Raw genomic sequence first — 27,077 nt, 5'->3', positions numbered from 1 at the left:
ATGAAGAATGCAGGGTGGAGGGCAAAAAGTTCCGCTCATGGAAATATCGAGACACCTGTTGTCCTCTCAAAAGTCTACTCGTACTTCACAACATAATGCCATTTATTTTCCAGGTTACCGAGTGATATTATTATTTCATGTCAACCTTTTCAAAGTGAAGCGCCGAAGGTGTAATGTGAATATTAAAAACAATCGGCCTAGATAAGGGACAACGATTTGCCTCACTGCACAGATTAGCAGCTCTTTAATGAGGCAAACTTTGCATCTTTAAATGAGCCCTTCCATTACACAAATGCTGCTCCCTTTGATCCGGGCGGCGAGACACTGAATCGGAAGCAAATGATTGAATTCACTTGATCTCCCAAATGTAACAAATGCTACTCCCCCTGAAGTACGCGGACGTGGATGAAGCTGGTGGGAGGCTGAGGAAATTCTAACGTTGACCAAAGTAATAGTGTCGGAAAATTAAATCTCTGAGAACCCTGAGGATTATAGAGCACGGTGAGGGAGGGGCAAATTCTAACCAGGAAATGCAATGTTTTGAATTTGTTAAACAATTGATATTATATGTGCACAGCCCGAAATCGAGCCTCTGTTTGTATTTTGAAATATTAGCCCTTAAATCCAGAGCCATGATGAAACATTTTAACAGCGACTATTCACTACATATCGTGAAGTAGAGACGTGGCCGAGACCCTTCTCTGCAAACAGTGATGTGTGTGCGTGCATTGTTAAACGTATTTCAACACTCTGAATTAGAAACATGAAATGTTTTTGATGGGATTGTCATTCCGCTTAAAACAATTCCTCTGGCCGAACTGAGAGTAAGAGATGCGACTACAGTAGTGTTGTATGTTACAAGGATGGTTTGGAATTCTAATCACCTACCCAGGTCGTTGCTACCTGCCACCTTTTTTGTTTTTAAATACCAGGACCCGATCATCAATATAGACAATATTTCTATGCTGCTAATATTTTAACCATTGACATTCCTGTCTACATTCTGCAGGGACAGTGTAATTGTTGATGACATTCAGGTGAATGACAATTTCTTCTTAAAAGCGCACAGCAGTGTATCTCAATAACCAGCCAGCGCCTAGCCTGCCCATTGTGGCGTCCCAATAACAGAGTGCATTTCTACCCGAGCGGAACTTCAGCACATGCTCTAAAGTGAATGTTCCTTTTTCAACCGGAGAACAAGAAAGGGTGTGTTGTCATTGTAAAAGTGTAAATAGACATTGGCTGCGATTTTCGGTCGGTGCGCTGTTTCCAGAAGACGACGCAGTTTACATGAGGCTTGGTCACATCCTTCAGAGTGCGCGAATAGCAAAGCTTCAAGTCTGGTAACTGTGGAATTTAACGCTCAGCTCTGGAAACTGCTAATTACTTTCTCATGGAGCTGAGCCAGGGATGCTCTTGCACGAATGGCTGCTCCCTGGATGGTTAATCCTAATGTTATGAGAGTGGGAGCAGGAGGTTTAACTGCTCCATTTTATAAGGAAAAGTGTTGAACGATTAGTTTGCAACGTTTTCAGAGAGCCCAATGAGATTTTTAGATGTGAATTTGTGCAGGATTAGAACACTATTTGTGAGTAATACTATTGGGTGCATTTGGAATTGCCGACCCAGTTTCCTCAGGCTTAATGCCAGATTCAGAATGAGACCTGGTGGTATGGGCAAACTAACTGTTTAAGTATTAGTGCACAGACGCACATGCTTCCATGTAATAAATATAATGCAGACAGACTCATGCCTTTGACTGGACGTTCACCAGCTCATTTATGAGAAGTCTAGTGCTGCTGCTAGATCTACAGGGCGGACCAGTAAACCCAGATAGTCATCTCCTCAGAGCTTTCCGTTCAATCCCCACCTCACCTCCAAAACGTCATTGAGTCATTACAGCACAGAAGGAGGCCATTTGGCTCATTGAATCAATACTGCCTCTCTCCGCGGAGCAATTCAATCAATCCCATTATTCCATACCATCCCCATAAGCATATTTTGCTACATGCGGCTATCTACTTTCCTTCTGAAATCATTCATCATGTCTTCTTCCATTACCTTCATTGATAGAAAGTTCCAGGTCATTGCCATTATGGGGGGGGGGGGGAGAGGTTCGTCCGGAGGTGGAAGCCGTTCATTGTCTTCTTCAAAGATGACTAAGATGTCAGCAGTTTGGGCGGTGGGAGTTATAGGGGGTACAAACGGGAGGGGGCGGCAGGATGGGTGGAGGGGAACGGCAGAGAGGGTGGGGTGTTATTTATTGGCTATGAGATTTCAGAACCTGCTTGTTCTCTTTTTCTTGGTTTTGGATTGCGTTTTGTGTATATATTTATATGTGCCTTAATAATAATAATAAACTAATGGGAACAGCTTATCTTGTTGTTCTAATGTTGTAGCTAAAATCGCTCATCCCTAGAACCACTCTGGGAAATCTCCTCTGCACTCACTCAAGAACTCATATCCTTTCCAAAGTGCAAAGACCAGAACTGGATGTCATACTCTATCTGCGACCTAACCAGAGCTCTATAAAGGTTCAGTAATAACTTCCCTGTTTTTGTACTCAGTACCTCCATCGCTCAGTCCTGCTTTGCTACTGCTGCCTGTCTCAGTATGTCCTGCAATTCTCAAAGCTCTATGGACATGAATTCCCCCAGCTCTCTGTCCTTGTACACCCTTTAAAACTGTACCATTAATTCGATATTGCCTCTCTCTGTTCCTTCTGCCAGATTGCATCACCTCACGCTTCTCTGCATGAAACCACATCTGCCACCTGTTTGCCCATTCTGCTAGTCTATCTATGTCCTGTTGCAGCTGATTGGTATCATCCAATTGCCACACCTCCAAGTTTGGAACCTTTAGCAAATTTGAAAAAAAAACAATGGTCTTAGCACTGATCCTTGTGGAACTGTCTGCCATCCCTCAGTCGGAAAAATACTTCCCCTCTCAACCTATTGTAATTGGCCAGAGTCGCGCTTGAAGAATTCACCTGGCATGCATCAAACACCTCTTTTTTAGTTTAATCATCTTCTCTATCACCCTCATCACCCAAGGACACCTGGCTTTGGTTTCCTTACTTTTTGCCCTTGTTGGAATGGACCGAGCCTGTATCTGAACCATCTCCTCCTTAAGAATCAGCTATTGTCCTGATAGTTTTTCCTGCCAATCTCATCCCATTGAAATTCGTTCTTTTCCAATTTAGAAGTTCTAGTTTAGATTGTTCCTTGATCTTCTCCATTGCTAACCAAACTTTATGATACAATGATAAATCTTCCACTAGTGTTCCCTGACAGACACTTGGTCCACTTAGCCCACTTTATTCCTCAGCACCACACCCAACAATGCTTGCTTCCTAATTGGAGCGAGAACATGCTGATCAATAAGTTCTCATGAACATATTTCAGAAATCCCTCCCCCACTAATTTAAAATAAAGGAATTTACAGTGCAGAGGAGAACATTTGCAACATCAGGGTGAAGATCATAAAGCTTTGGTTCAATGCCCGCACAGATGCCAGCATGGACTGGTTGGTCAAATGGCTAATGCTGTGCTGCATGCTCTTTGTAATTCTGTGGAATATCCTCCACCACTAAGAAACCTTCCACCTCCACAGCATCACATGCTCCTGCCTCCCCTTCTGGTCATCTGCTGCTAAAACCCTCACATTCACCTTGGTCATCTCCAGTCTTTACTACTCAGTATTCTCCTGATCAGCCTCCATGACACCCATGCTGTAAACATCAACTAATGCACAACTCTGCTACCTATTTCTTATCCCACAACATGCCCTGCTCACCAATTACTCACTGGACTATGTTTGTTTCAGGTCATCCGATAATAATAATAATAATCTTTACTGTCTCACGGTAGCATGGTGGTTAGCATCAATGCTTCACAGCTCCAGGGTCCCAGGTTCGATTCCCGGCTGGGTCGCTGTCTGTGTGGAGTCTGCACGTCCTCCCCGTGTGTGCGTGGGTTTCCTCCGGGTGCTCCGGTTTCCTCCCACAGTCCAAAGATGTGCGGGTTAGGTGGATTGGCCATGCTAAATTGCCCGTAGTGTAAGGTTAATGGGGGGATTGTTGGGTTACGGGTATACGGGTTACGTGGGTTTAAGTAGGGTGATCATTGCTCGGCACAACATCGAGGGCCGAAGGGCCTGTTCTGTGCTGTACTGTTCTATGTTCTATGTTCTAAGTAGGCTTACATTAACACTGCAATGAAGTTCCTGTGAAAAGCTCCTAGTCACTATTCCAGCGCCTGTTCGGGTACACGGAGGGAGAATTCAGAATGTCCAAATTACCTAACCATTTGTCAAACTTAAATTTTTTTCCCGTATTTAAAATTGTCAGCATCCTCACATCTCCCTATCACTAATGCCATCTCTATCTCTACAACCACTTCCCTCAAATCTCCATTCCTCTGAATATAATCAGCACGGTAGCATGGTGGTTAGCATAAATGCTTCACAGCTCCAGGGTCCCAGGTTCGATTCCTGGCTGGGTCACTGTCTGTGCGGAGTCTGCACGTCCTCCCTGTGTGTGCGTGGGTTTCCTCCCACAGTCCAAAGATGTGCGGGTTAGGTGGATTGGCCATGCTAAATTGCCCGTAGTGTCCTAAAAAGTAAGGTTGGTTGGTTGGGGGGGTTGTTGGGTTACGGTATAGGGTGAATACGTGGGTTTGAGTGGGGTGATCATTGCTCGGCACAACATCAAGGGCCTGTACTATAATCTTCATCTTCCATCACCCGTCATTGGCAGTGTGTTCAGCTATCTAAGCCCCACTCTGTAATTGTCTCCTCAAATCCATCTGCTTTTCTATCTCTGGTCCTGCTTTAAGATCCTCCTTAAAGCTATCACACTTGGCCAAATCGTTGGACAGCCCTCCCTTTCTTTGCTTGACATCCATTTTTTTCTTATGCCTCTGTGAAGCATGTTGGCATACTTTTCTACATTCAAGATGTTATGTAAATGCAATGTGTTATTGTTATCAGCATATCCCCTGTGACTGAATGTGGATAGGGCTAACACCAAGCATGTGCATATATGCAGAGTAGCAAATATTGAGGCTGTTGAGCAGGAAAATAGATCAAGGTATTATACTACATAAATATTTAAGATTTGTGATGAATGCCATGAGGCTAAAGCAACAAGTAATAGAGTATCCAAAAGTATTACCAGGACAATTCAATTTAATATGACATCTTTGTACCTCCATAATATTAAACAGTAAGAAAACTCAAGGTACTTAATTCAGTATCATTACCTGATAGATATTACAAAGGTAGTTCATCATCAGCCGTGTCCTACTTATCACAAGTTCATATTTCATTTAAAGTCCAAGGTTTACATAAGGCCAACTAGAGCTTAGTTAAGACGAGATGGCACATATAGCTGATAGGTTCACCGCTTTGAATAGCAAGTCCATCAGATGTTAGTTCAGTTTATTACTAATAATTTCACAGCCTTAGCAATAATTATTGTGTGTTTTCCACCCTTTTCCTCTTGAGTTGGTGTCATAAGCCTGAATTTTTCAAAGGTAGGGTCTCACTTCCCACCATCCGAAGAATCCCTGCCAAATACGAGTACGCCACAGCCATTTCTCGCTCCAATGAGCATTCAGTGGCTGCAGGTGGAACCTCTGTGCCTCACTCTAGAGGATGTCCCACCTTAGAGATCTGCTGGCCAATCTGATCGATTTATCCAACTGATCAATTTTCAACAATGGTAAGACTTCGCAGTTTAGCATGTACTTCATTATATTTGTTTTCAATTGCTGTCCTTGGTTGCAAAGGGGCCATGGATTGATTCTCCAGATGATGACCTTCAAATTTTATGTCAGCCAACACTGTATTCTTGTGTTATGAAAATGCCTCATTTCAGAGTGATGTGGAGATGCTGGCGCTGGACTCGGGTGAGTACAGTAAGAAGTCTGACAACACCAGGTTAAAGTCCAACATGTTTGTTTCAAACACTAGCTTTCGGAGCACTGCTCCTTCACCTGAGGAAGGAGCAGTGCTCCGAAAGCTATTGTTTGAAACAAACATGTTGGACTTTAATCTGGTGTTGTAAGACTTCTTACTGTACTCATTTCAGAATTCACATGTTTTAGGAATATAAAGTTTAAGTTGGGGATGTAAAATAAATGAGAAAAAAACCTGAGTTTGAGAGGCTGGCAAAGAAACTTAAAGTAGTTACCATTCATAGATTGGTTCATGTGTACTTACAAGGTCAGAGTTCAAAGCGAGAGCACCAGAAAGTTGCAGGTGGGCCTGTTTAGCTGGGGAACAGAAAGTCTAAGGAAAAGTTCTCTGTCCTCGTTAGAACTGTGAATTATTAATTTCATTCCCAAGATCAAAGAAAGGTTGAAAAGCACCAGATGAAAAAAGGAAGTTATTTTAGTGTCCATATTCCTTGGAGGTGGTGGTGGCATTACATGTGGAGAAGGTGCTTGACAGATTGGAGTGGGGTTATTTCTTTCCGGTGCTGGAGAAGTTTGTGACATGGGTGAATCATTATACAAGGACCCAACAGCATGTTTGTGGACAAATGAGATGAATTCGGGGTATTTCGACTCTTTTGGGGAACGAGGCAGTGATGCTCCATATCCCCTCTTCGGTTCACACTGGCGATTGAACCCTTGGCCATTGCGCTGAGGGGCTCAGACGTATGGAAGGGGAAGTGAGGGGGTTAGAGAATAGGGCGTGTTTGTATGCGACGACTTGCTGCTGTACACCTCGGACCCGAACTTGGTGAGGGACATCATGGGATTGCTAAGGAAATTTGGGGCATTTTCAGGATATAAATTAAATTTAGGTAAGAGCGAATATTTTGCGGTGTCTTCTCCAGTTGCAGGGGCAGCAGTGGGAGGGTTGCTATTCTGGATAGCGACAACTCATTTTCAGTATTTGGGGGCGCAGGTAGCTCAGGACCAGGTGTGACGTTGTAAGGTTAATTGCACGAGCCTGGTGGGGATGGTGAAGTAGGACTTGGTGGGATGGGATAGTCTCCCCTTGTCTCTGGCAGACCGGGTGCAGGCAGGAAGAATGAACATTTTGCCAAGGTTCTTATTTCTGTTCCAGCGTCTGCCGATCTTTTTGCCAAAGCCATTCTTTTGGGTTGGTCAGGCTGGTCTTGCCATTTATGTGGGCAGGGAAGGTAGCCAGGGAAAGCCATGATCCAAAGGGGGCAGCAATTGGGGGATTTGGCCCTTCCTAATTTGGTACACTATTACTGGGTGGAGAAGGTGCGAGGCTGGAGTAGAGAGACGGAGGCTTTGTGGACGCGGTTGGAGGCCGGTTTTTGTAAAGGGCCAAGGTTGCGGGCACTGGCAACGTCGCCACTAACGTTCACCCCAGGGAAGTACGCAGGTAGTCCTGTGGTGGTTGATTTGGGGGCAATTCCAAAAGCATTTCAAGTTGAGGGCAGGTTCAAGGGTGATGCTGATCAGAGGGAATCATGGGTTTGACCAGGGAGGATGGGTGCGAGGTTCTGGGGATGGAAGGAGAAAGGAAGGGGTGAAAGAGATGAAGGATCTGTTTTTGGAGGGGTGGTTCACAAGCTTGGAGGAGTTGAGGGTGACATATGGGCTCCAGCGTGAGGAGGGCGTCAGGTATATGAAGGTCGGAATTTCGCAAGAAAGGTCTTCCCAAGCTTTCCATCCTCTTCTTGGTTGGAGGAAGTGCTATTGTGGGAGGTGAAGAGTGGGGTCTTTTCAGCGGTCTATGGTACAATCATAGAATAGAGCAAGGAGTCTATGATGGGGATTAAAGCCAAGTGGGAGGAAGAGTTGGGGTTGCTGGTGGAGGAAGGATTATGATGAGTAGTGTTGCAAATGGCCGAGTGGCCTAATTCTACTCCTATGTCTTATGGTCTTATGGAAGGGCCAATGCCTCAACCTCATGGGTGAGACTGGGGTTGATTCAATTATGTGGTGTACAAGGCGAACTTAACAAAACCAAGGATGAGCCAGCTGTTTGAGGTGGTGGAGGATACCTGTGAGTGGTGTGGGTGGGGCCCAGCCAATCATGTCCATATGATCTGGTCCTACCCGAAGTTGGAGAAATTCTGGTGGTCTTTTATCAGCACCATGCCAGAGGTTCTACACGTGGATTTAGAGCCCAGTCCCGCGGAAGCTATATTCGGGGTGTCAGACCACCAGAGTTGCAGATGGGTGCGGGGCAGATGTTTTAGTCTTCGCTTCATTGATCACCGGCAGGTGGATCCCGTTGGGGTGGAGGTCAGATTCTCTCTCCCAGTGCCTCAGCATGGCTGGGGGATCTATGTATTTCTGTATTTGGAGAAGGTGAAATTTGCTCTGAGAGGGGCAGATGAGGGGTTCCACCAGAGATTGGATTTGTTTGTCTTGCATTTTGGTGATCTGGTTGCCGTAAAGGGGTAAAGGGATGTTCTGGGGGGGGGGGGGGGGGGGGGGCTGACGTTGGGTTTATTTGTTGTAAAAATGTTGAAAATTAGAATAAAAATATTTTTCAGAAATTAAGTGGGCATCATGGTAGCACAGTGGTTAGCACAATTGCTTCACTGCTCCAGGATCCCAGGTTCGATACCCGGCTTGGGTCACTGTCTGTGTGGAGTCTGCATGTTCTCCCTGTGGCTATCTGGGTTTTCTCAGGGTGCTCAGGTTTCCTCCTACAGTCCAAAGGTGTGCAGGTTAGGTGGATTGACCATGATAAATTGCCCTGTGTCTAAAAGGGTTAGATGGGGTTACTGTGATAGGGTGGAGCCGTGGGCTTAAGTAGGGTGCTCATTCCAAGAGCGGGTGCAGACTCGATGGGCCAAATTGCCTCCTGCACTGTAAATTCTGTATCCATATTCTTTTCAGATCAAAGGACAGGTTTTAGAACTGTGGGTGTTTCATTTGAATCTCCATCTGGGACATCAAATGGGTACCATGTTGCCACTGGGATTAGTTACAGAGGAGGTAGATACATTTTTGTTTTGCATTTATTGGTGTTTTCTCACAAAAACAGTTTGCGTGGAAAACTGTGAGAAGACATTTGTATATCTCCCAGTAGCCAGAATAAGGAGCATTGAAACCATTAGAAACCAACACCCGAGTTGGAATCACTAAGCAGAAATTGAAATTGGGACCCATTCTCGTAATGAAACATAAATTCATGCCAAATTAAAATGGTCAGATCTGCCTGGTAAAGATCCTGGAAGAGATCAGCAGTGGAAACCTTGTAGAGAGCTCTTTGGAAGTCTATGTGGCACAATTGGAAATTGAAGAGAATCTAAGTGAATTCCAGAGAGCTTTGGTGGCACACCTTGGTTTGATCCCAGGAGAGATGAAAGAACCTGGAAAGTATAGAGGAACACTAGGGTGGAATTAAAACAGAACAGGATGTGGTCTGTTGAGATTTTTGAGTTTAAATTCTAAGAATGTACAAAGTATATATATTAAGATATTTGCTTTGTTTTAATTCATGTACAGCAAAACATTTCTTTAAAATGTGAAACCTTGTGGTATCGTTCTTTCAGGTAATGACTGGAAGTTTTAATTTTGTTTCTAAATGTTAATGGTCTCCTCAAGATTATAACAAGTGGCACAAGATTGCCTTCGGGGTGCACAGTAGCAGTGGTTAGCACTGTAGCTTCACAGTGCCAGGGACCTGGGTTTGATTCCCGCCTTGGGTCACTGTCTGCAAAGACTGCATGTTATCCCTGTGACTGCGTGTTTTCCTCCTGGTGCTCCGATTTCCTCCATAAGTCCCGAAAGACGTGCTTGCTAGGTGAATTGGACATTCTGAATTCTCCCTCTGTGTACCCAAACAGGCGCGGAGTGTGGAGACTAGGGGATTTTCACAGTAACTTCATTGCAGTGTTAAGCCTACTTGTGACACTAATAACGGGTATTATTAAAATAAAGGCATTACATGTGTTATGGGCCAGGGTTTAGAAAACTCCAAAATATATCATGGAGTTCACCTGACCTACAACTGTTTATTGATTTTGGTTACGATGGGCACAAGGGCCTGTCTTTCAGGTGTTATTCAACAGAAGCCTGAAGCACTTTTAATCAAAAACAAAGTTTATTCTACGAATTTAGTTAACATTTTAATAAACACGCATAGTAAATATTGTTATCAACTACCGACATAAATACCCCACATAGCTACAGTACTCTATATATAACCCTTAATTAATTCCCCCTTCAGCTGTTCCAATTTAATAACAAGATCCCATAAACCAGAAACCCCTTTTCGAAGATGTGGCCCAGCACACAAGACCTGGTTTGGATGCTCTTGTGTCCTTTCCAAAATAGCAGGTCTGGATTTCTTCCAGAAAACAATTATTCATTTTCAAGTTATCAAGCAGTCTGGAAACAGCTTTTAAAATGCAGATAGAGAAGCATTTCTTTTTCAACCCGTGCTGTACAAACCAGTTCAAACTCAAAGCGAAAGTAAAATGCGGAGCCACAGCCCAGCTCCCAACTCAAAAACGAAAGTAAAAACCCAGACCCACAGCCCAGCTCCACCCACACAATGACATCATTGAAGTCATGTGATAAGACAAAAACATTTCTTAAAGGGACACTCCCATGACAATAAAGCTATATGGAAAGTAAAACTACTTGAAAAGTCGGTTACTAAGATCAGCTAAGAAAATGTACATTCTTGAGTGAAAGCTTTTCTGATTAATGTAGGTTATGACTTTGTGTAGTGAAGAGACCGGGCCAAAATAGTAGCAATCTTGAAACGTGGACCGCAGATTTTAAAATTACAGCCTTCTTATAAAGCTGCATTCTTCCCCCTACAAGTTACTGTTATTTAATGGTCCCAGACAGGCAAGCAGTGGGAAGTTCACAAATGCTTTGTGCTAATAAACCACGTGGTTTTGGTTGGTTAACTTACAGAAGTGTGTCAGTGCATATTTGGAGGTCCACAGACTTGAAATTGTTAAATTGCATGTAAATTGTTTTAATTTAAATAAGTGGAGTGCAACCCTTCTCAAGCAATATTCAGGCAGTTAGAAATTGTAAGCACTCCCGCCCTGTCCTGGTTCTGACTTAGGATTCAAAACACACTATTATAAAAAGTGAACCCAAACAAAGCAATCTTTTGTGAATTTCCTATTAAAGACCTTTCTTCAGCAACTCTTAAATATTCAAAATCTTTAATACTGTTAATTTCCTAAACCCTTTTTGAGTGGGAGAAATCATCAGAGCAGTTTTTAAAACAGATGAACTCTTGTTATTGCTTTCAGCTGGTTTTCCATTCTTCATATATAGATTTGGTCTGTGTATGATACAGTTTGGTCTGTGAGTCATGTACAGAAGCATTGCACTGATTAAAAAAAATCTTTTTTGCACAAATTTGTGTGAACGATGTTAGTAGAGGAATGGAACAATTTTCATTAGCATCTGGTGTTATATTGAAGGTTAAGTGCAGTATAAGGTTTCCCCCATTTGTACCAACAAATTCACAGTTTTAGCCACTCACGTTTTTTTCTACTTTCCACAGCAATAATTTTGATTGCCTCTACGATTTGAACTGAAATATGGGAATTCTTGTGTTATGGACCTGTACCTGTCAGGAGCAGTGGTATGACTTTCTAAATGTGTTGCATGATGGATGATTACATGCAGAAGAAAGAGGTAGCTTCAACCCAAGAGGCTGAATTGCATTTATAGTCAGGTCTCAGAGATGCTCTCCCATTACACCACCCAGTTTCTCTTTTGAAAACAAATTAAGGTAATTTTAACTTTGGTGAGGGTGTAAAACAGGCAAGATCAGACTGGCTGCTCCTTATACTTGGCCCAAATTTCTCTCTATTCAATGAAAAATAATTTGGGCAAAGTTTACAATAGGTGACTTATTCCATATCACCATTTTTAGGCCTTGTCCAATAATCCCCTACACACTTCACGTTAAACTTTACCATGTGGCTGCAAGACGCTGGAGAGCTTTTGGGTGCGGTGTTCATGATGTTACCCAAGATAGTGGGAGCTGAAGTCAGGCTAGACCCTATGGCGGCAATCTTTGGGTTTTCGGAGGAGCCGGGGCGCCTGGAGGGGAAGGCGGACTTCGCCTCTGATTGCACGGCAATGGACCCTTTTTAATTGGAGTCGGAGACGGTTGGGGGACTTGTACGACTTTCTCCGGCTGGAGAAGATTAAGTTTGAGTTGAGGGGGTTAAAAGAGGGTTTTGAAGTGTGGTGGAGGCTGTTCATGATCTTATTTGAGGAGGCGGGAAGGGGAGGGATTAAAAGGGGAAAAACTGTACAAACTGTTGACTTTTGTTTTGATGCACTGTGTATTCTGTTGTGTGTTTGGAATATTTTTTTTTAAAAAACTGTACAATGTGGGGGGGGAAGACATACTTCATCTATTTAGCTTTGATGAGTCTTGATGAGGCTATTCTTTCTGCCAAGTAACTCTTTCTTTCAAGTAAATTGAAGCATTCTGTTCACAATGCAAAAGCATGCATCATTAAGCGGTCAGATAGTTACTGGTGTTATGTAAATTTCTTGCATAGAAGTGATTAATCTTGAATCAGGAATGTGAATATGATTCTCTTGCCTGATGATTGCGGCAGCAATAACAAATTCCAGACGATTTAGTACAACACAAGCAATTTACATAGCATAGGTGTTTAAATGCATGAATTTATTTACACTATACAAGACTGAGTTACATACTTTTTTGCCTTCAATATATAGGAAAGAGGACATTTGTTCTTGCCAGAATATAAAGCAAATAATCTCTAGCACAGAGTCCAGATTTTAGCTTTCGGAAATAAAAAACAGCTAGTAGGTTCTTGTTTGAATGAGAAAAATGAGGTGATAACAACATGATAGAATTTATATGCAAAGGATTCAATATTGTCACTGTGTACCTGATATCACAGAAGGAACATTATAGCATGCTAATATAATTCAAGACTGTTAACAACATAAATGATGCAAATTATGTGCATAGTTTCTTTGTATCCAACCAACTTCCCAGTTATTGAAAACTGAAAATGTTTGTATTCCAGATCAACAATTATCTTCTGTTGTAACCATGAATAAACTTAAAACTAAGTTACAACTTTCAAAAACATATTAGTTTGAAAATGATGTAAAGTATACAGAGTACATATATTTCAGCTTTCCTAAAAGGTTAATAATCATGATTACTTAATCTTGAAACTTTTAAATTACATATTTGAAAGTATAACTGGTCAGTAAAATGTGTGCAGGAATTTGCTTTTTGCTAATTTGTGCATTATCACATTACACACACACATTGTACACATAGATACATACACACACACACACACATATATATATATATATGTACACACACACACACATAGATATTTAAATATATCCCTTCTATATTGAATTTCATTTGAATAGTCTCAGTGGAGAAATTACTCAAGGAATTTATTTAGCCAGATTCACCAGGGGAGGTAAATTAACATGCACTCAATTGACAGGGCACTAATTGCTGAAATTCCTTGGGTTAATGACTATATCTCTGCTGATATTAATTCAGGTCTTTCACACTGTTGGCCTCAATAATTCCTCCAAGTTGGCTTCCCTGACATTATTAGCTTTCATTGTTCAAATATAATGTCAAGACAAAACAAAGTAAGAAGTTTTCGAAGAATGACTGGTCTAAATTGAACAGAAATGTTCTACTTTCCTTAATCTCATGTGATCCCATATTTACCTGTGTAATGGATTACTACTTATTTTTCATGGTTAAAATTAACCATATTACATTCAGAATAGAAAATGTGTGTGAACCCTGTGTGCATGTGCACATGTATGATTGGAGAGAGAGTGAAAGTGTGCATATTGGGGAGTGACTTTTATGTGCTAAGGGATAAATAAGCAGTGAGTTTCTGGAAGAGCGTGTGTTTGGGGAAGGGTACATGAGTGTGGTAAGATGAGGGGCAAATCTGAAAATTGGAACCTTTAAGCATATTCATCAATTGGACAAGCAAACATTCCTATAATGTTTTATCAGTTAAATAATAAACTTTGTTAATTACACTTAACGATTACGGGAGCTTTTTAGAAGTGGATATTAGGACAACCATTATAGGCACGTCTCTCAACGAATTGGAGGCATTTCATAAGTATTGGAGGTTAGATCTGATTCAACCAAATCTGGATGAATCCTGGAAAGTTACAATGCATTCTTTGTTTGTATATTCAAACTTTTAGAAACATCTTATCATTCGCTATTATTCATACAAAATGCTGCTGTGACTTCAGTGGACTTTGAATACTTTGTAGTTTTGCCATGTAGGGAGGATTATTAAAAATAAAATTATATATACTATCATAAAGCCCAAAAATAAGATTTATCTTGTGCGTTGCAAATTATCTTCCCCTAAAAAGGCATAATGAGAAAATATTTAATTATGGAAAGCTAATGTATTTTGTGAAGTGGAAGGAGTCTACCAAATGACTGAGGCTAAATAACCCGCTAAACCTCACTTCTATGGCGAGAGGTAACTTATATGTTATATTTGCATTCATTTTAATTCTATTTAAATTTCTGCAAATAATACATGTAAGGATATCTAAGATGGAAGAAAGACACATGAACTATAGTACATTAGAATAGAATCTTAAACATGATGTGTTGATAAGAGCCAAGATTATCTACTAAAATGTAGAGGTAAGAGACATTTTGATACTTAATAAGAAGAAAGACAAAAGAGTTGAAATGTAACAAATCCTTGTTTGATGTTCAATGTTTTTTCTCTAATAATCTAGTGATGCACTTAATTTTATTTTTTAACATGAGTTATTGTAACTGATAGTTAAAAGAGGAAATTGGTGGTGAAATCTGCTGCTTTAAGTGAGAATAGTACTGTGACATACTTTTTATAGAAATTGAAATTATGTAGTTTTTTCACTTCCAGATGAATCATCAGACACCTCATCTGAGCTTTCACTTTCATCACTGTCTTCATTACTGCTATCCTCGTTCTCATCTTCATCACTGTCACTCTCAGTACCATCTTCTTCATCATTTTGATCAGTTGATGCAGCTTCATCTAAAAGCAAATTGTTAATTCAGATAGAGTAAGTCAAATGTACACTGAATGGAAACTCACTTTTTGAATACATTTGCAAAGCTGGGGGCAACAAGAAAAATGGACATCACAACACACCCAAAGAATCATATTTAACATGAGAAAGAAGCTGAAACCAAAGACTTCTGGAAGCTTGTTAAACAGCTGATTGCCACTTAAAATGCCCCGTAGCACTCAAAGATGCTGAATGGCATTTTGGTTGCTAGCACTTCAACTAATGTCCATTCCTAACAGTGACCAGCTATTTGTGAGCAAACATGAGGTAAATGTTGATTTCAAAAGTTATTTAAAAGGATACCACCATTTCCTGATCACTGTTGCTGGAGTGGCAAAGAGGATCTCTGAAACACATTGGGAAACTTTATGGGATACTTTGTGCCATGATGACAAATGAGCTGAACCCAATGGGAAGGTACAGACATCCAATGCCTGTTGCATTGAAGGCCACAATGGCATTAAATTCCTACACCTCTGGATCATTTCACGGATCTTCTGGAGATATCTGTGTCAGCTCCCACTCTGCGAATCATCACTGCATCAAAGTCACCAATGCCATAATCAAGAGGGTCAGCCACTACATATCATTTTGTGCCACTCTCAACAGTGAGGTTGGGAGGGCTGTAGGATTCGGAGCCATTGCCAGATTGTGCAGGGTGTCATCAACTGCACACATATGGCCATCAAGGCTCTCACAAACTAGCCCCCACCATCATAACGAAGGGGATGAAGTTGCTTAATGCATAACTGGTGTGTAGCCATCCCAAATAGATCTTTCAGATCTGTGCAAGGGTCTCAGGAAGCTGTCATGATGTCTTTATTCTAAAGTATTCCCGGGTACCGGATCTTTTCAGGCCTCCCATGCACCTTCAAGGATGAATATTGGGTGATCAGGGCTATGAAGAATCAGGACAGATGTATAGAGAAGGAATATACCATCTGATATGGTACAACTTGAGTGACTATTGAGCAGTCTACAGACTCCTGAAGGTGTGGCATGTCTTTCTCCCGAATGAAAACTAAGTGCTCCTGCCAATGGCAAAAACAGTGTGATTCCCGCTGGCACATGGAGCGAGCCTCACTGCCATGAAATGGCACTTAGAACTTTTTATTTTACTAAGATCGGGGTTTTCGTGCCATCTAATGGCGCACAGAAAATCGGGGTTTCACTGGACTGAAGAGGAGCACCTGGATGCTCTCAAGAACAAAGAGACAGCCTCTTTAAAAAAGCTACAGTCTTAGCCTTCACCTCGCTGATTGCCCAAAGGCGAATTCTGTTGGGGTGGAGGTCGGCTTCTCCGCCCTGTGCCTCGGTGGGGCGGGGTGGGTCCTGTTGGGAGTTCCTAACACTTGAGAAAGTAAAGTTTGAGTTGAGTGGGAGGATGGAAGGGTTGTACAACTCATGGGCCTTGTTCATCATGCATTTTCACAAATTGGATGACATTGAACATTAGGTGGTGGGGGGGCGGGGGGGGGGGGGGGGCGGTTGGGGATGTATGAATTAATGATGATTCTTTTTCATTGGTGTTTTGTATTCAAAATGTTGGGTGCTGTTTGAGGGTGGGTGGGATGAGGGGATTGTTGGCTCGGGGATTGTCATTGTTTTTGTTGTTATTGTTAATTATTTGTTGTAAATATGACAAAAATGTGAAAAAGGAGAATAAAAATATTTATTTAAAAAAGCTAGTTAGAAAAACAGCTGCACTTGAGAGTTAAGGGACCTCTGTAGAACTATATAAATAAGCAAGATTGCTGCTCAGGTTTGGCAGCTGACTACACTTGTCTATGACCTGTAGGAGAGCGATGAGAAGGATATCCACTTTCCAACATGTCCTTCAGATTACTCATCATACTGGGGGCTAGTTTAGCTTATTTGGCTGGATAGCTGATTTGTGATGCAGCACAAGGCCAACAGCATGGATTAAGTCCCGTGCTGGCTGACGCTACTCATGAAGTCTCTGCCTTCTCAACCTTGCCACCCACCTGAGGTGTGGTGATCCTCAGAATTAATCACCAGTCAGCTCTCCCCCTCAAAAGAGGAAAGCAGCCTATGGTCATCTGGGACTGTTGTGACATTACTTTATATCTGCAGCTCTATGAGACCAATGATGCATCCATGAACATTATCCTTTGTGTTCGCCAGAGGATCTCTTGCATCATTATCTTAGATCATTCACTCTCTCAGGGTTCCATACATGTCTCACTATCCATGATTGCCTCACCTGCCTCCATTCCTCCCACCTCAACACCTCTTCCTCGATAGGAACCTAGGAGCAGGAGTAGACCATCTGGCCCCTTGAGCCTGTTTTTCAAACTTTTTACCAACCGGCCGACCTTTGCAACCCACCATTTTCGCTTACCTTTAATGCGACAGGTGAGCCTGCGTGGTCCTCACAATCTCACTTGCTTTGTCATCAGGGGCTGGTTTAGCTCACCAGGCTAAATCGCTGGCTTGTAAAGCAGACCAAGCAGGCCAGCAGCACGGTTCGATTCCCGTACCAGCCTCCCCGGACAGGCGCCGGAATGTGGCGACTAGGGGCTTTTCACAGTAACTTCATTGAAGCCTACTCGTGACAATAAGCGATTTTCATTTTCATTTAATTTTCATTTCATTCAATGTTACGTTTCGGTATGGGTTGTTCATCAGAAATCTTGGAGCTCACACCAGCATTGCTTTGTCCTGCTGTGGACTCTCCTGCAAAGTTCTCTCTAGCAGATTCAGTTGTGAGATCTTGGCCTGTTTGTGTCTCTGGCTGTCTTTTCCTTATTCCGAAACAATCTATCTTCAGTTCTTCACAGTCCTGTTACTTGCTTGCTTTGCTGGCAGTTACAAAATGGAGGTATCACTCCTCAGTACTTTTGCGCCCAGAGAACATGGCCGGGCAAGTGACTTGCTCTCTGCTGCTGCATCTGGCGAGAAGACTCCATTGACTTAAAAAAAATCTCCTCCTGGGACAACATGTTGACGTCCGGAGGACCCGTTCTGCTCTGCTGGGCTCCGGGCCTGCGCACTGTTCCATCCGGCTGAGGGGGCACACATACGCGGGACAGTTGGCATTTTTATTATTAAAAGTTGGTCACGGCCGTTGGATATTTCTTCTGCGATCGGGAACGTGGTGCCCGATCGCTCTGTGACCCTCCCGACACGGCCCATCCGCAGGTCATGACCCTAAGTTTGAAAAAGACTGAACTAGATCATGGCTGAACTTCTACCTCAACATCATTTTCCTGCACTATCCCTGCATCCCTTGATGTTATTGGTGTCTAGAAATCTATTGCTCTCTTCTTTGACCATACTCAATGACTGAGCCTTCACAGCCACCTGGGGTAGAGAATTCCAAAGATTCACTGCCCTTTGACTGAAGAAATCCCTCTTCATCTTGGTCCCAAATGTTCTACCTCTTATTTTAAGATTATTTCCTTGGTTCTAAACCTCCCACCCTGCCGAGCCCTGCAAAAAGTTTGACTGCTTTAATGAGGTCACCTCTCATTCTTCTAAACTCAGTCTTTTCAATCTTTCCTCATGGGAAAATCCCATCCAAAGATTAGTCTGATAAACCTTCATTGCACTCTCCCTGTGGCCTAATATCTTTTCTGAAATAAGGAGACCAAAATTGCACACAATACTCCTGGTGTGGTCTCACCAAGGATCTATACAAATGCAGCGAGACTTCCTTACTCCCATACTCCAATCCCTTTGCAATAAATGCGAACATATCATTTGCTTTCCTAATTGCTTGCTGCAGCTGCAAGTTAGCTTTAAGTGACCTTTGAGCAAGAACACCCAGGTTTCTTTGGACATCAACATTTCCCAATCTCTCTGCATTTAAGAAATAATCTGTATTTCTGCTTTTTCTACCAAAGTGGGTAACTTCGTATTTGTTCACAGTATATGCCGTCTGCCATGTCGTCAGTCCCACTGGACTAATCTGTCTTAATCTCCTTGTAGTTTCTTTGTATCCTCCTCAACTCACATTCCCACCAAGTTTTGTGTCATCAGCAAACTTGGAAATATCAAATTTGGTCCCCACTTCCAAATTATTGATGTAGATTGTGAACATTTGGAGCTCAAGCACTATACCTTGCAGTACCCCACTAATTACTGTCTGCCAACTTGACAGTTACTTGTTTATCTCTACTCTGTTTTCTATCTGTTATCCAATCATCAATCCATGCCAGTATATTGTCCCCAATCCCATGAGCTCTAATTTTTCTCATTAATCTCTTGTGTGGGACCTTATCGAAAGCTTTTTGAAGAAACAAACAAATCACAACCACTGGCTTTCCCTTATCTATTATAGTAGTAACATCCTTAAAAATCTCCAATAGGTTTGTGAAAGATTGACCCTCTTCCAAACCATGCTCTTTCATAAAACCGTGTGCCTCATCAGGAGACGTAAAATAATGCTCCTTTTCCTTAAAAGTCACCCAACGTTTAGCCGGGCACAGAACGCCAAATCAAACCTTATTTCGGAAGAGTACTGCCTTGGCCCAATTAAAGCCAGCCCGCCGCTTGGCCAGGTCAGCACCAATGTTTTGGTATATTCAGATCCACTGGCCCTCAGTCTTTGTTATCCTCATCCACCTCAAGATCTGCTCCTTTACCTGGAATCGGTGCATTCTCACTATCACCACTCTCGGTAGCACCCCTGCTCTCGGACTCTGCCTTTAAAGATCGATGTGCCCAATGCACCTTTCGGGCCTTCTCACAGACCCCTCTCTTCCACCAGTTTTGCCAACATTTTTGACGCACAGGCCATGGCACCCGTTCCCGCCACCCCCTTTGGCAGTCCTACAATGCAAAGATTCTGCCAACTGGACCGCTTCTCCTGGTCATCTATTTTGAGCTCCTTGCAGTCAGTTGCCAGCATCGCCACCTATGCCTCAATTTGATCATTGTGGTCAGTGACCGCCCTTTCCACCTCTTGGATAGGCGCACCTTGCAACTCCAGGTGCCTTCTCCACACTCTCCTTGACACCACGAAGAGGGGTAACCACTCCCTCAATTGCCTTCGACAATCTCTAGCCGATGCTGCCAAAGCTCTCCTTTAATCAGCCCCACCAATTGCTCTTCTGGCATGGCATGGATGACAATGGTGCCCCTGCCATTTCTTCTGCAACTGCATCATGCAGACCTTCCACCTCCAATACTGTTGCCTTATTCGACTTCTGTTGGATGTAGTAACCGGCCGACATTCCAGCTCAGAGCAGAATTCATGCCGCTACCCCCCACTTATTTCACAAATTGTCCGACCAAAGAGCCCATTAATTGGCCAAACACGAAACCTTTGAACAGGAGCTACCCTGTGTGCATCAGCACATGCCAGACACTGGAAGTCCTGAACTAGGGAAGAGATGATGAACGCAAATGGACAGATGGTCTGAGGTGCATTTGTTTTAATGCGAGAAGTGTAGCAGGTAAGGCAGATGAACGTAGGGCTTGGATTAGTACCTGGGAATATGATGTTATTGGTATTACTGAGACTTGATTGAGGGCAGGGCAAGACTGGCAACTAAATATCCCATGGTATAGATGCATCAGGAGGGATAGAGAGGGAGGTAAAAAGGGTGGAGGAGTTGCATTACTGGTTAGAGATGATATCACAGCTGTGATTAAGGAGGGCACGATGGAGGATACGAGCACTGAGGCAATATGGGTAGAACTAAGAAATAGGAAGGGTGCAGTAACATTGTTGGGACTTTACTACAGGCCTCCCAAAAGCGAGCGTGAAGTCGAGGTACAAATATGTAGATGGATTATAGAAAAATGTAGGAGCAATAGGGTGGTCGTGATGGGAGATTTTAACTTCCCCAACATTGAATGGGACTCTTGTAGTGTTGGAGGTGTAGATGGAGCAGAATTTGTAAGGAGCATCCAGGAAAGATTTTTGGAGCAGTACGTAAATAGTCCAACTCGGGAAGGGGCCATACTGGACCTGGTATTGGGGAATGATCCCGGCCAGGTGGTTGAAGTTTCAGTCAATGATTACTTTGGGAATAGCAATCACAATTCGGTAAGTTTTAGAATACTCATGGACAAAGACGAGAGTGGTCCTAAAGGAAGAGTGCTGAATTGAGGAAAGGCCAAGTATAACAAAATTCGGCAGGAGCTAGGGAATGTGGATTGGGAGCAGCTGTTTAAGGGTAAATCCACATTTGAAATGTGCGAGTCTTTTCAGGAAAGGTTGATAAGAGTGCAGGACAGACATGTCCCTGTGAAAATGTGGGATAGAAATGGCAAGATTAGGGAACCATGGATGATAGGTGGAATTATTCACCAAGGAGAGGGACATGACGGATGTTGAGGCTGGGGATGGATGTTTAAATACTCTAGGTCAAGTTGGCATAAGGAAGGGGGAATTTTAGGGTATGCTAAAAGGCATTAAGGTGGACAAGTCCCCAGGCCCGGATGGGATCTAATCCAGGTTACTGAGGGAAGCGAGGGACAAAATAGCTGGGGCCTTAACAGATATCTTTGCAGCATCCTTGAGGACTGGAGAATTGTTAATGTTGTCCCTTTGTTCAAGAAGGGTAGCAGGGATGATCCAGGGAATTATAGACCTGTGAGCTTGACGTCCGTGGGAGGCAAACTGTTGGAGAAGATACTGAGGGATAGGATCTATTCACATTTGGAAGAAAATAGACTTATCAGTGATAGGCAGCATGGTTTTATGCAGGGAAGGTCATGTCTTACAACCTAATAGAATTCTTTGAGGAAGTGACAAAGTTAATTGATGAGGGAAGGGCTGTAGATGTCATATACATGGACTTCAGTAAGGCGTTGATAAAGTTTCCCTTGGCAGGTTGATGGAAAAAGTGAAGTCGTATGGGGTTCAGGGTGCACTAGCTAGATGGATAAAGAACTGGCTGGGCAACAGGAGACAGAGAGTAGTGGTGGAAGGGAGTGTCTCAAAATGGAGAAAGGTGACTAGTGGTGTTCCACAGGGATCCGTGCTCGGACCACTGTTGTTTGTGATATACATAAATGATCTGGAGGAAGGTATAGGTGGTCTGATTAGTAAGTTTGTAGATGATACTAAGATTGGTGGAGTTGCAGATAGTGAGGAGGACTGTCAGAGAATACAGAAAATATAGATAGATTGGAGAGTTGGGCAGAGAAATGGCAGATGGAGTTCAATCCAGGCAAATGCGAGGTGATGCATTTTGGAAGATCTAATTCAAGAGCGGACTATACGGTCAGTGGAAGAGTCCTGGGGAAAATTGATGTACAGAGAGGTCTGGGAGTTCAGGTCCATTGCACCCTGAAGGTGATAACGCAGGTCGATAGAGTGGTCAAGAAGGCATACAGCATGCTTGCCTTCATTGGACAGGGTATTGAGTACAAGAGTCGGCAGGTCATGTTACAGTTGTATAGGACTTTGGTTAGGCCACATTTGGAGTACTGCGTGCAGTTCTGGTCGCCACATTACCAGAAGGATGTGGATGCTTTGGAGAGGGTGCAGAGGAGGTTCACCGGGATGTTGCGTGGAGGGTGCTAGCTATGAAGAAAGGTTGAGTAGATCAGGATTGTTTTCGTTGGAAAGACGGAGGTTGAGGGGGGAGTTCTACAAAATTATGAGAGGTATGGACAGGGTGGATAGCAACAAGCTTTTTCCAAGAGTGGGGGTGTCAATTACAAGGGGTCACAATTTCAAGGTGAGAGGGGGAAAGTTTAAGGGAGATGCGCGTGGGAAGTTTTTTTTACGCAGATGGTTGTGGGTGCGTGGAATGCCTTGCCAGCGGAGGTGGTAGAGGCAGGCACGATAGCATCATTTAAGATGCATCTAGGTGGATATATGAACGGGCGGGGAACAGAGGGAAGTAGATCTTTGGAAAATAGGCTACAGGTTTAGATAAAGGATCTGGATCGGCGCAGGCTGGGAGGGCCGAAGGGCTTGTTCCTGTACTGTAACTTTCTTTGTTCTTTGTTCTATATCACTTTCAAACTTCAGGTAAAATCCCAACATATTATGGTCACTCTTCCCTAAAGACTTTGATACAAAACCATAATTAATTAGCCTTTTCTAATTGTACAATATTGGTCTAAAATAGCCATTCTCTAATGGATTGCTTGAGATATTGCTTTAGAAAATCATCCAGCGCGGTTGCCACCATGTTTTGCAGCGCGACCGGTGCAGCTCGTCAGCCCTGCGCATGGGTGCCTCGGGACCCGCCGATTCTCCACCTGTTTTCTGCGCAACCCCATGTGTTCCACACAGCGCCGGTGCTAACCCCTCACCGTTACCTGAAACGGTGAGGGGTTCACACCCATTGTCCCGTCATGAATCACCCGCGGATTCTCCATTGGCGCTGGCACTCAACCTCAGGGACGGGGAATTCAGCCCAGAAACTTTTACACTGGTACTAGAAAATAAAACACCGACTACATCCGTGAAAAACGTAGTTGAGACCTACAGTAAAAAGGGGAAGACAAACACCAAAGCTGGGGCTAAGAACAAATAGTCAATCGATAGTTAAAAACAGCAGAAAGCTGTTGTAACCTGCACAGATACTACTGAGTAGGGACAATTGGTCACCCCATGGATCTTGGGGAATATGAACTCCCATGTTAACCTTTTTGGTTTTCTCAGTGGAGCACACCAGCTAGGTACCGGCTCGAGAGAAGGCCAATTGCTAACGACTGGTGCTGTGCAAATATTGTCAATAAAATTCAGTTTAGTTTGACTCACAAACTCATGTTGGAATCTTTGTGGCTTTCCAAAAAAAAAAGCCAAGAGTTAAAATAAACAACTGACCTATACTTAAAAACAGTAAGATTTTAAAAAATGCAAATAGTGGGAGAAGGAGGGCACGAAACACAACACAACATGAATCACCCGTGGATTCTCTATTGGCGCTGGCAACGTAGGAGTGGAACTTAGAAAAAGTAGGGTGGTGCGCTGTTCGAGGTGCAGACTTCTATCAATTTGACAAAATGAAGGTCATAGCTGAATTGCAGAAACTATGTGTTAAGATAACATGTATATAGCTAAAGCAATGTAACCAGCAGAGGTATACTTCAGTTCCTACCTACATAGCTGAAAGTTGTCCCAGCATTACCTAATTATATAATTCCGAGGTGTATTACATGAACTTTTCTCAAGAATACTAATGTGAATGAAAAAATGTCTCAGATCCATATTCTGCTCTTACGAAAGTAGGGCAGAAAGGAATGTGTTAACTGTTAACACAATGGTGTAAAATAAAATGAAGGTGACTTGAAGAAAAACAATTAGAAATATTTGAATAAATCACTGGATAAATGTTGAGAAGGGATATTTGAATAGAACAATGTTGTGGAGGACTTTCAATGGCGGCCATGGAGTGAGTGGTCGCATATTTGGTGGCTCCTGCTCGAGGTGGATTTTTTCAGCCCTTCCCTACCGAATTGTGTGGTGTTTGATGCCAAAAGGTTCATGAGTGCCCAGGTGGGGCAGGTGTATGGCTCATCAGACAAGAAGTGCAACGAAGAAGAGACAGCAACTTGAGCAAGGATGTTTTTGTGGTGTGACACAGGAGAAGATGATGGAGGCCAGTGGCCTATGGCGCAGCTGGTGGAATTCCTCAGTAGCAAGTTGCAGCAGCAGAGGAAGGAGGCTTTAGAGGACTTGGCTAAAGTAGTGGAGCTGCTTCGGGCAGCAATTGAATGAGTGGAGCAGTGGCAGGAGACACAGGGGATGACAATCCAAAAGATGGAGGAATTGGTGGGGGAGCATGAGGAGTGGTTGACCTCACTGGAGGCAAAGATGGGGATGGTGATGAACAGCCAGAAAAGGCTGAGGGAGGGAGATGCGGATCTTGAGAATTTCTGCAGCAGGAAAAACTTGCGGATCGTGGGGATGCCGGAAGGAACTGAAGGCAGAAGAGGCTGCTAGGTATGTAGCAAGCAAGCTGGAGAAGCTGATGGGGGATGGGGCCTTTGACCAGTCTCTCAAGGTGGATCGAGCACACAGAGCGCTGAGGCGGATACTGCAAGTGGGGGAGTTGCCGAGGGCGATGGTGGTGAGGCTGCATCAGTTCCTTGATAAGAAGAAAATCGTGAGGTGGGCGAGGCAGACCATAAAGTGTACCTGGGAGGAGAGTGAGCTGCCGATATACCAAGACCTGGGAACGGAGTTGGCCAAGTGGAGGGCCAGGCATAACCGGATCAAGGCCGCCCTCTAAAAGATGGGGGTGAAGTCTGAGGTTCTGTATCCCACTCGTTTGTGGGTTACGCACCAAAATCAAGAGTTCTATTCTGACTTGCCAGAGGAGGCGATGGGCGTTATGAGGGACCATAGACTGGGGAGAGTGGGAGGACATTGAAATTTGGAGTGGGGTTTTGTGTAAAATGTGGGCACATAGGGTGGGTGGATTGGTGCAGGTTTCGACGGGCATGGGGGGGGGGGGGGGGGGGGGGGGCTGGCGGTGATGGTGAGTGTGATATTTGCATTTTCATAAATGTTTGCTGTTTGGAGGGATGGAGGGAGGGGCAGATGGGGGGGGGGGATGAGGAGTAGTTAGAGGCCTTGGGTGGGGGCCACCATGCTAGTTGGTTGGGCCAGTTAAAGGGAGATTGCCAGGAGGAGGGTGTGGGGAGAGAATGGGATGGTTTTTGATGTGGTTATGGGGATGGGTTGCTGACATGGGTGTGGTTGGGGTGGCGCAGTTGGGTAAAGAGGGATGGCGGCAGACATCTTGGGATGGAAAAGTGTGTGATAGGGGACAGGAAAGGGTTGTGGCTGATCGGCAGGGAAGGGGGGCGTCAAGCCCCCCGTCCAGGCTGGTTACACGGAATGTACGAGGGTTGAATGGGCCGGTTAAACGGTTGCGTGATTTTGCACACTTGAGGAGCTTGAAGGCTGACGTTGTGTTCCTGCAGGGGACATAGCTGAAGTTGGGGGATCAGAAGAGGCTAAGGAAGGGATGGGCGGGGCAGATATTCCACTCAGAGTTGGACATGAAGACCAGGGTGTTGGCGGTGTTGGTCAATAGGAAAGTAGCTTTCGAGGTAGGTGGTATTGTAGCCGACCCGGGCAGTAGTTTTGTAATGGTCAGTGGGAAGCTGGAGGGGATGCCAGTGGTCCTGGTGAATGTTTATGCCCCAAATTGGGATGATGTGGACTTTCTGAAACGGATGTTAGGAAGATCCCGGATCTGGACAAGTATCTGCTGACAATGGGGAGCGATTATAACATGGTTTTGGATCTGAGGATAGACTGGTCAAGTCCATGGTCGTTAAAGGGGTCGACGGTGGCGAGGGAGCTGTGGGGGTTCATGCACTGTTGGGAAAAGAGGCGACCCATGGAGGTTTGGGAGGTCGAAGGCGAGGGAGTTCTCATGCTTCTCACATGTGCACTAGATATACTAGGTGTACTAGATTGATTTTGTTTGTGATGGACAAAGCACTGCCGGCGGGGTGGCCGACTCGGAGTATTCGGTGATTGTGGTTTCTGACCATGTGCCATACTGGGTGGATTTGCAGGTGTCGCAGGGGGAAGTCCAGTGGTCGCAGTGGAGGTTGGACGTGGGGTTGGTTGTTGGCAGATGAGGGGAGTGTGTGAGAGGGTGAGGGCCGCCATTTGGGGGTATATGGAGCGGAATGGTGACGGTGATTGGTAGGGTACGGGATGAGAGGGGCAAGGTGGTGTCAGGTGAATGGTATATTTGAGGCCTTCTACAGCAGGATGTATTAGTTGGAACCTTCCCATTGGGGAGGAGGGTATGAGGTGGTTCTTGGATGGATTGGAGTTCCCTAGGGTGGAGGAGGGGAGGGTGCAGGGTTTGGGGGGGGGCCTCGATTGGGCTGAAGGAGATGATGGATGGCGTAGGATCAATGCAGGTAGGACAGGTCCGGGGGCTAGACGGGTTCTCAACAGAGTTTTACAAGAATTTTGGTGTAGAGCTGTGGCCTGTGCTAGTGGGAATGTACAACAAGGCGATGGAAAGGGGGAGCCTCCCCCACATTGTTGCAGGCGTCCATTTTACTGATTTTGAAGAAAGGACCCAGAGCAGTGTGGGTCATACTGCCTGATATCACTGCTTA

At 44.0% G+C, this 27,077-nt stretch overlaps 1 protein-coding gene across 2 annotated transcripts in view; it reads right to left on the bottom strand.

Moving 5' to 3' along the window:
* Positions 1 to 12,605: 12,605 nt before the first annotated feature.
* The window catches only part of erich2 (glutamate-rich 2), a 289,680-nt gene continuing 275,208 nt past the window's right edge, over positions 12,606 to 27,077 (bottom strand). For both annotated transcript variants that reach the window (XM_038789479.1, XM_038789478.1), the window contains one exon: positions 12,606 to 15,016. In XM_038789479.1, the coding sequence (XP_038645407.1) occupies positions 14,859 to 15,016 (158 nt within the window). In that variant the 3' untranslated portion in view covers positions 12,606 to 14,858. The remainder of the gene's footprint in view (positions 15,017 to 27,077) is intronic.

The sequence above is a fragment of the Scyliorhinus canicula genome, chromosome 2 (assembly GCF_902713615.1).
Source record: "Scyliorhinus canicula chromosome 2, sScyCan1.1, whole genome shotgun sequence".
NCBI classification, from domain to species: Eukaryota; Metazoa; Chordata; class Chondrichthyes; order Carcharhiniformes; family Scyliorhinidae; genus Scyliorhinus; species Scyliorhinus canicula.
Note: the sequence above shows the minus strand (reverse complement) of the source record. Positions and strands in the feature narration are given on the sequence as shown.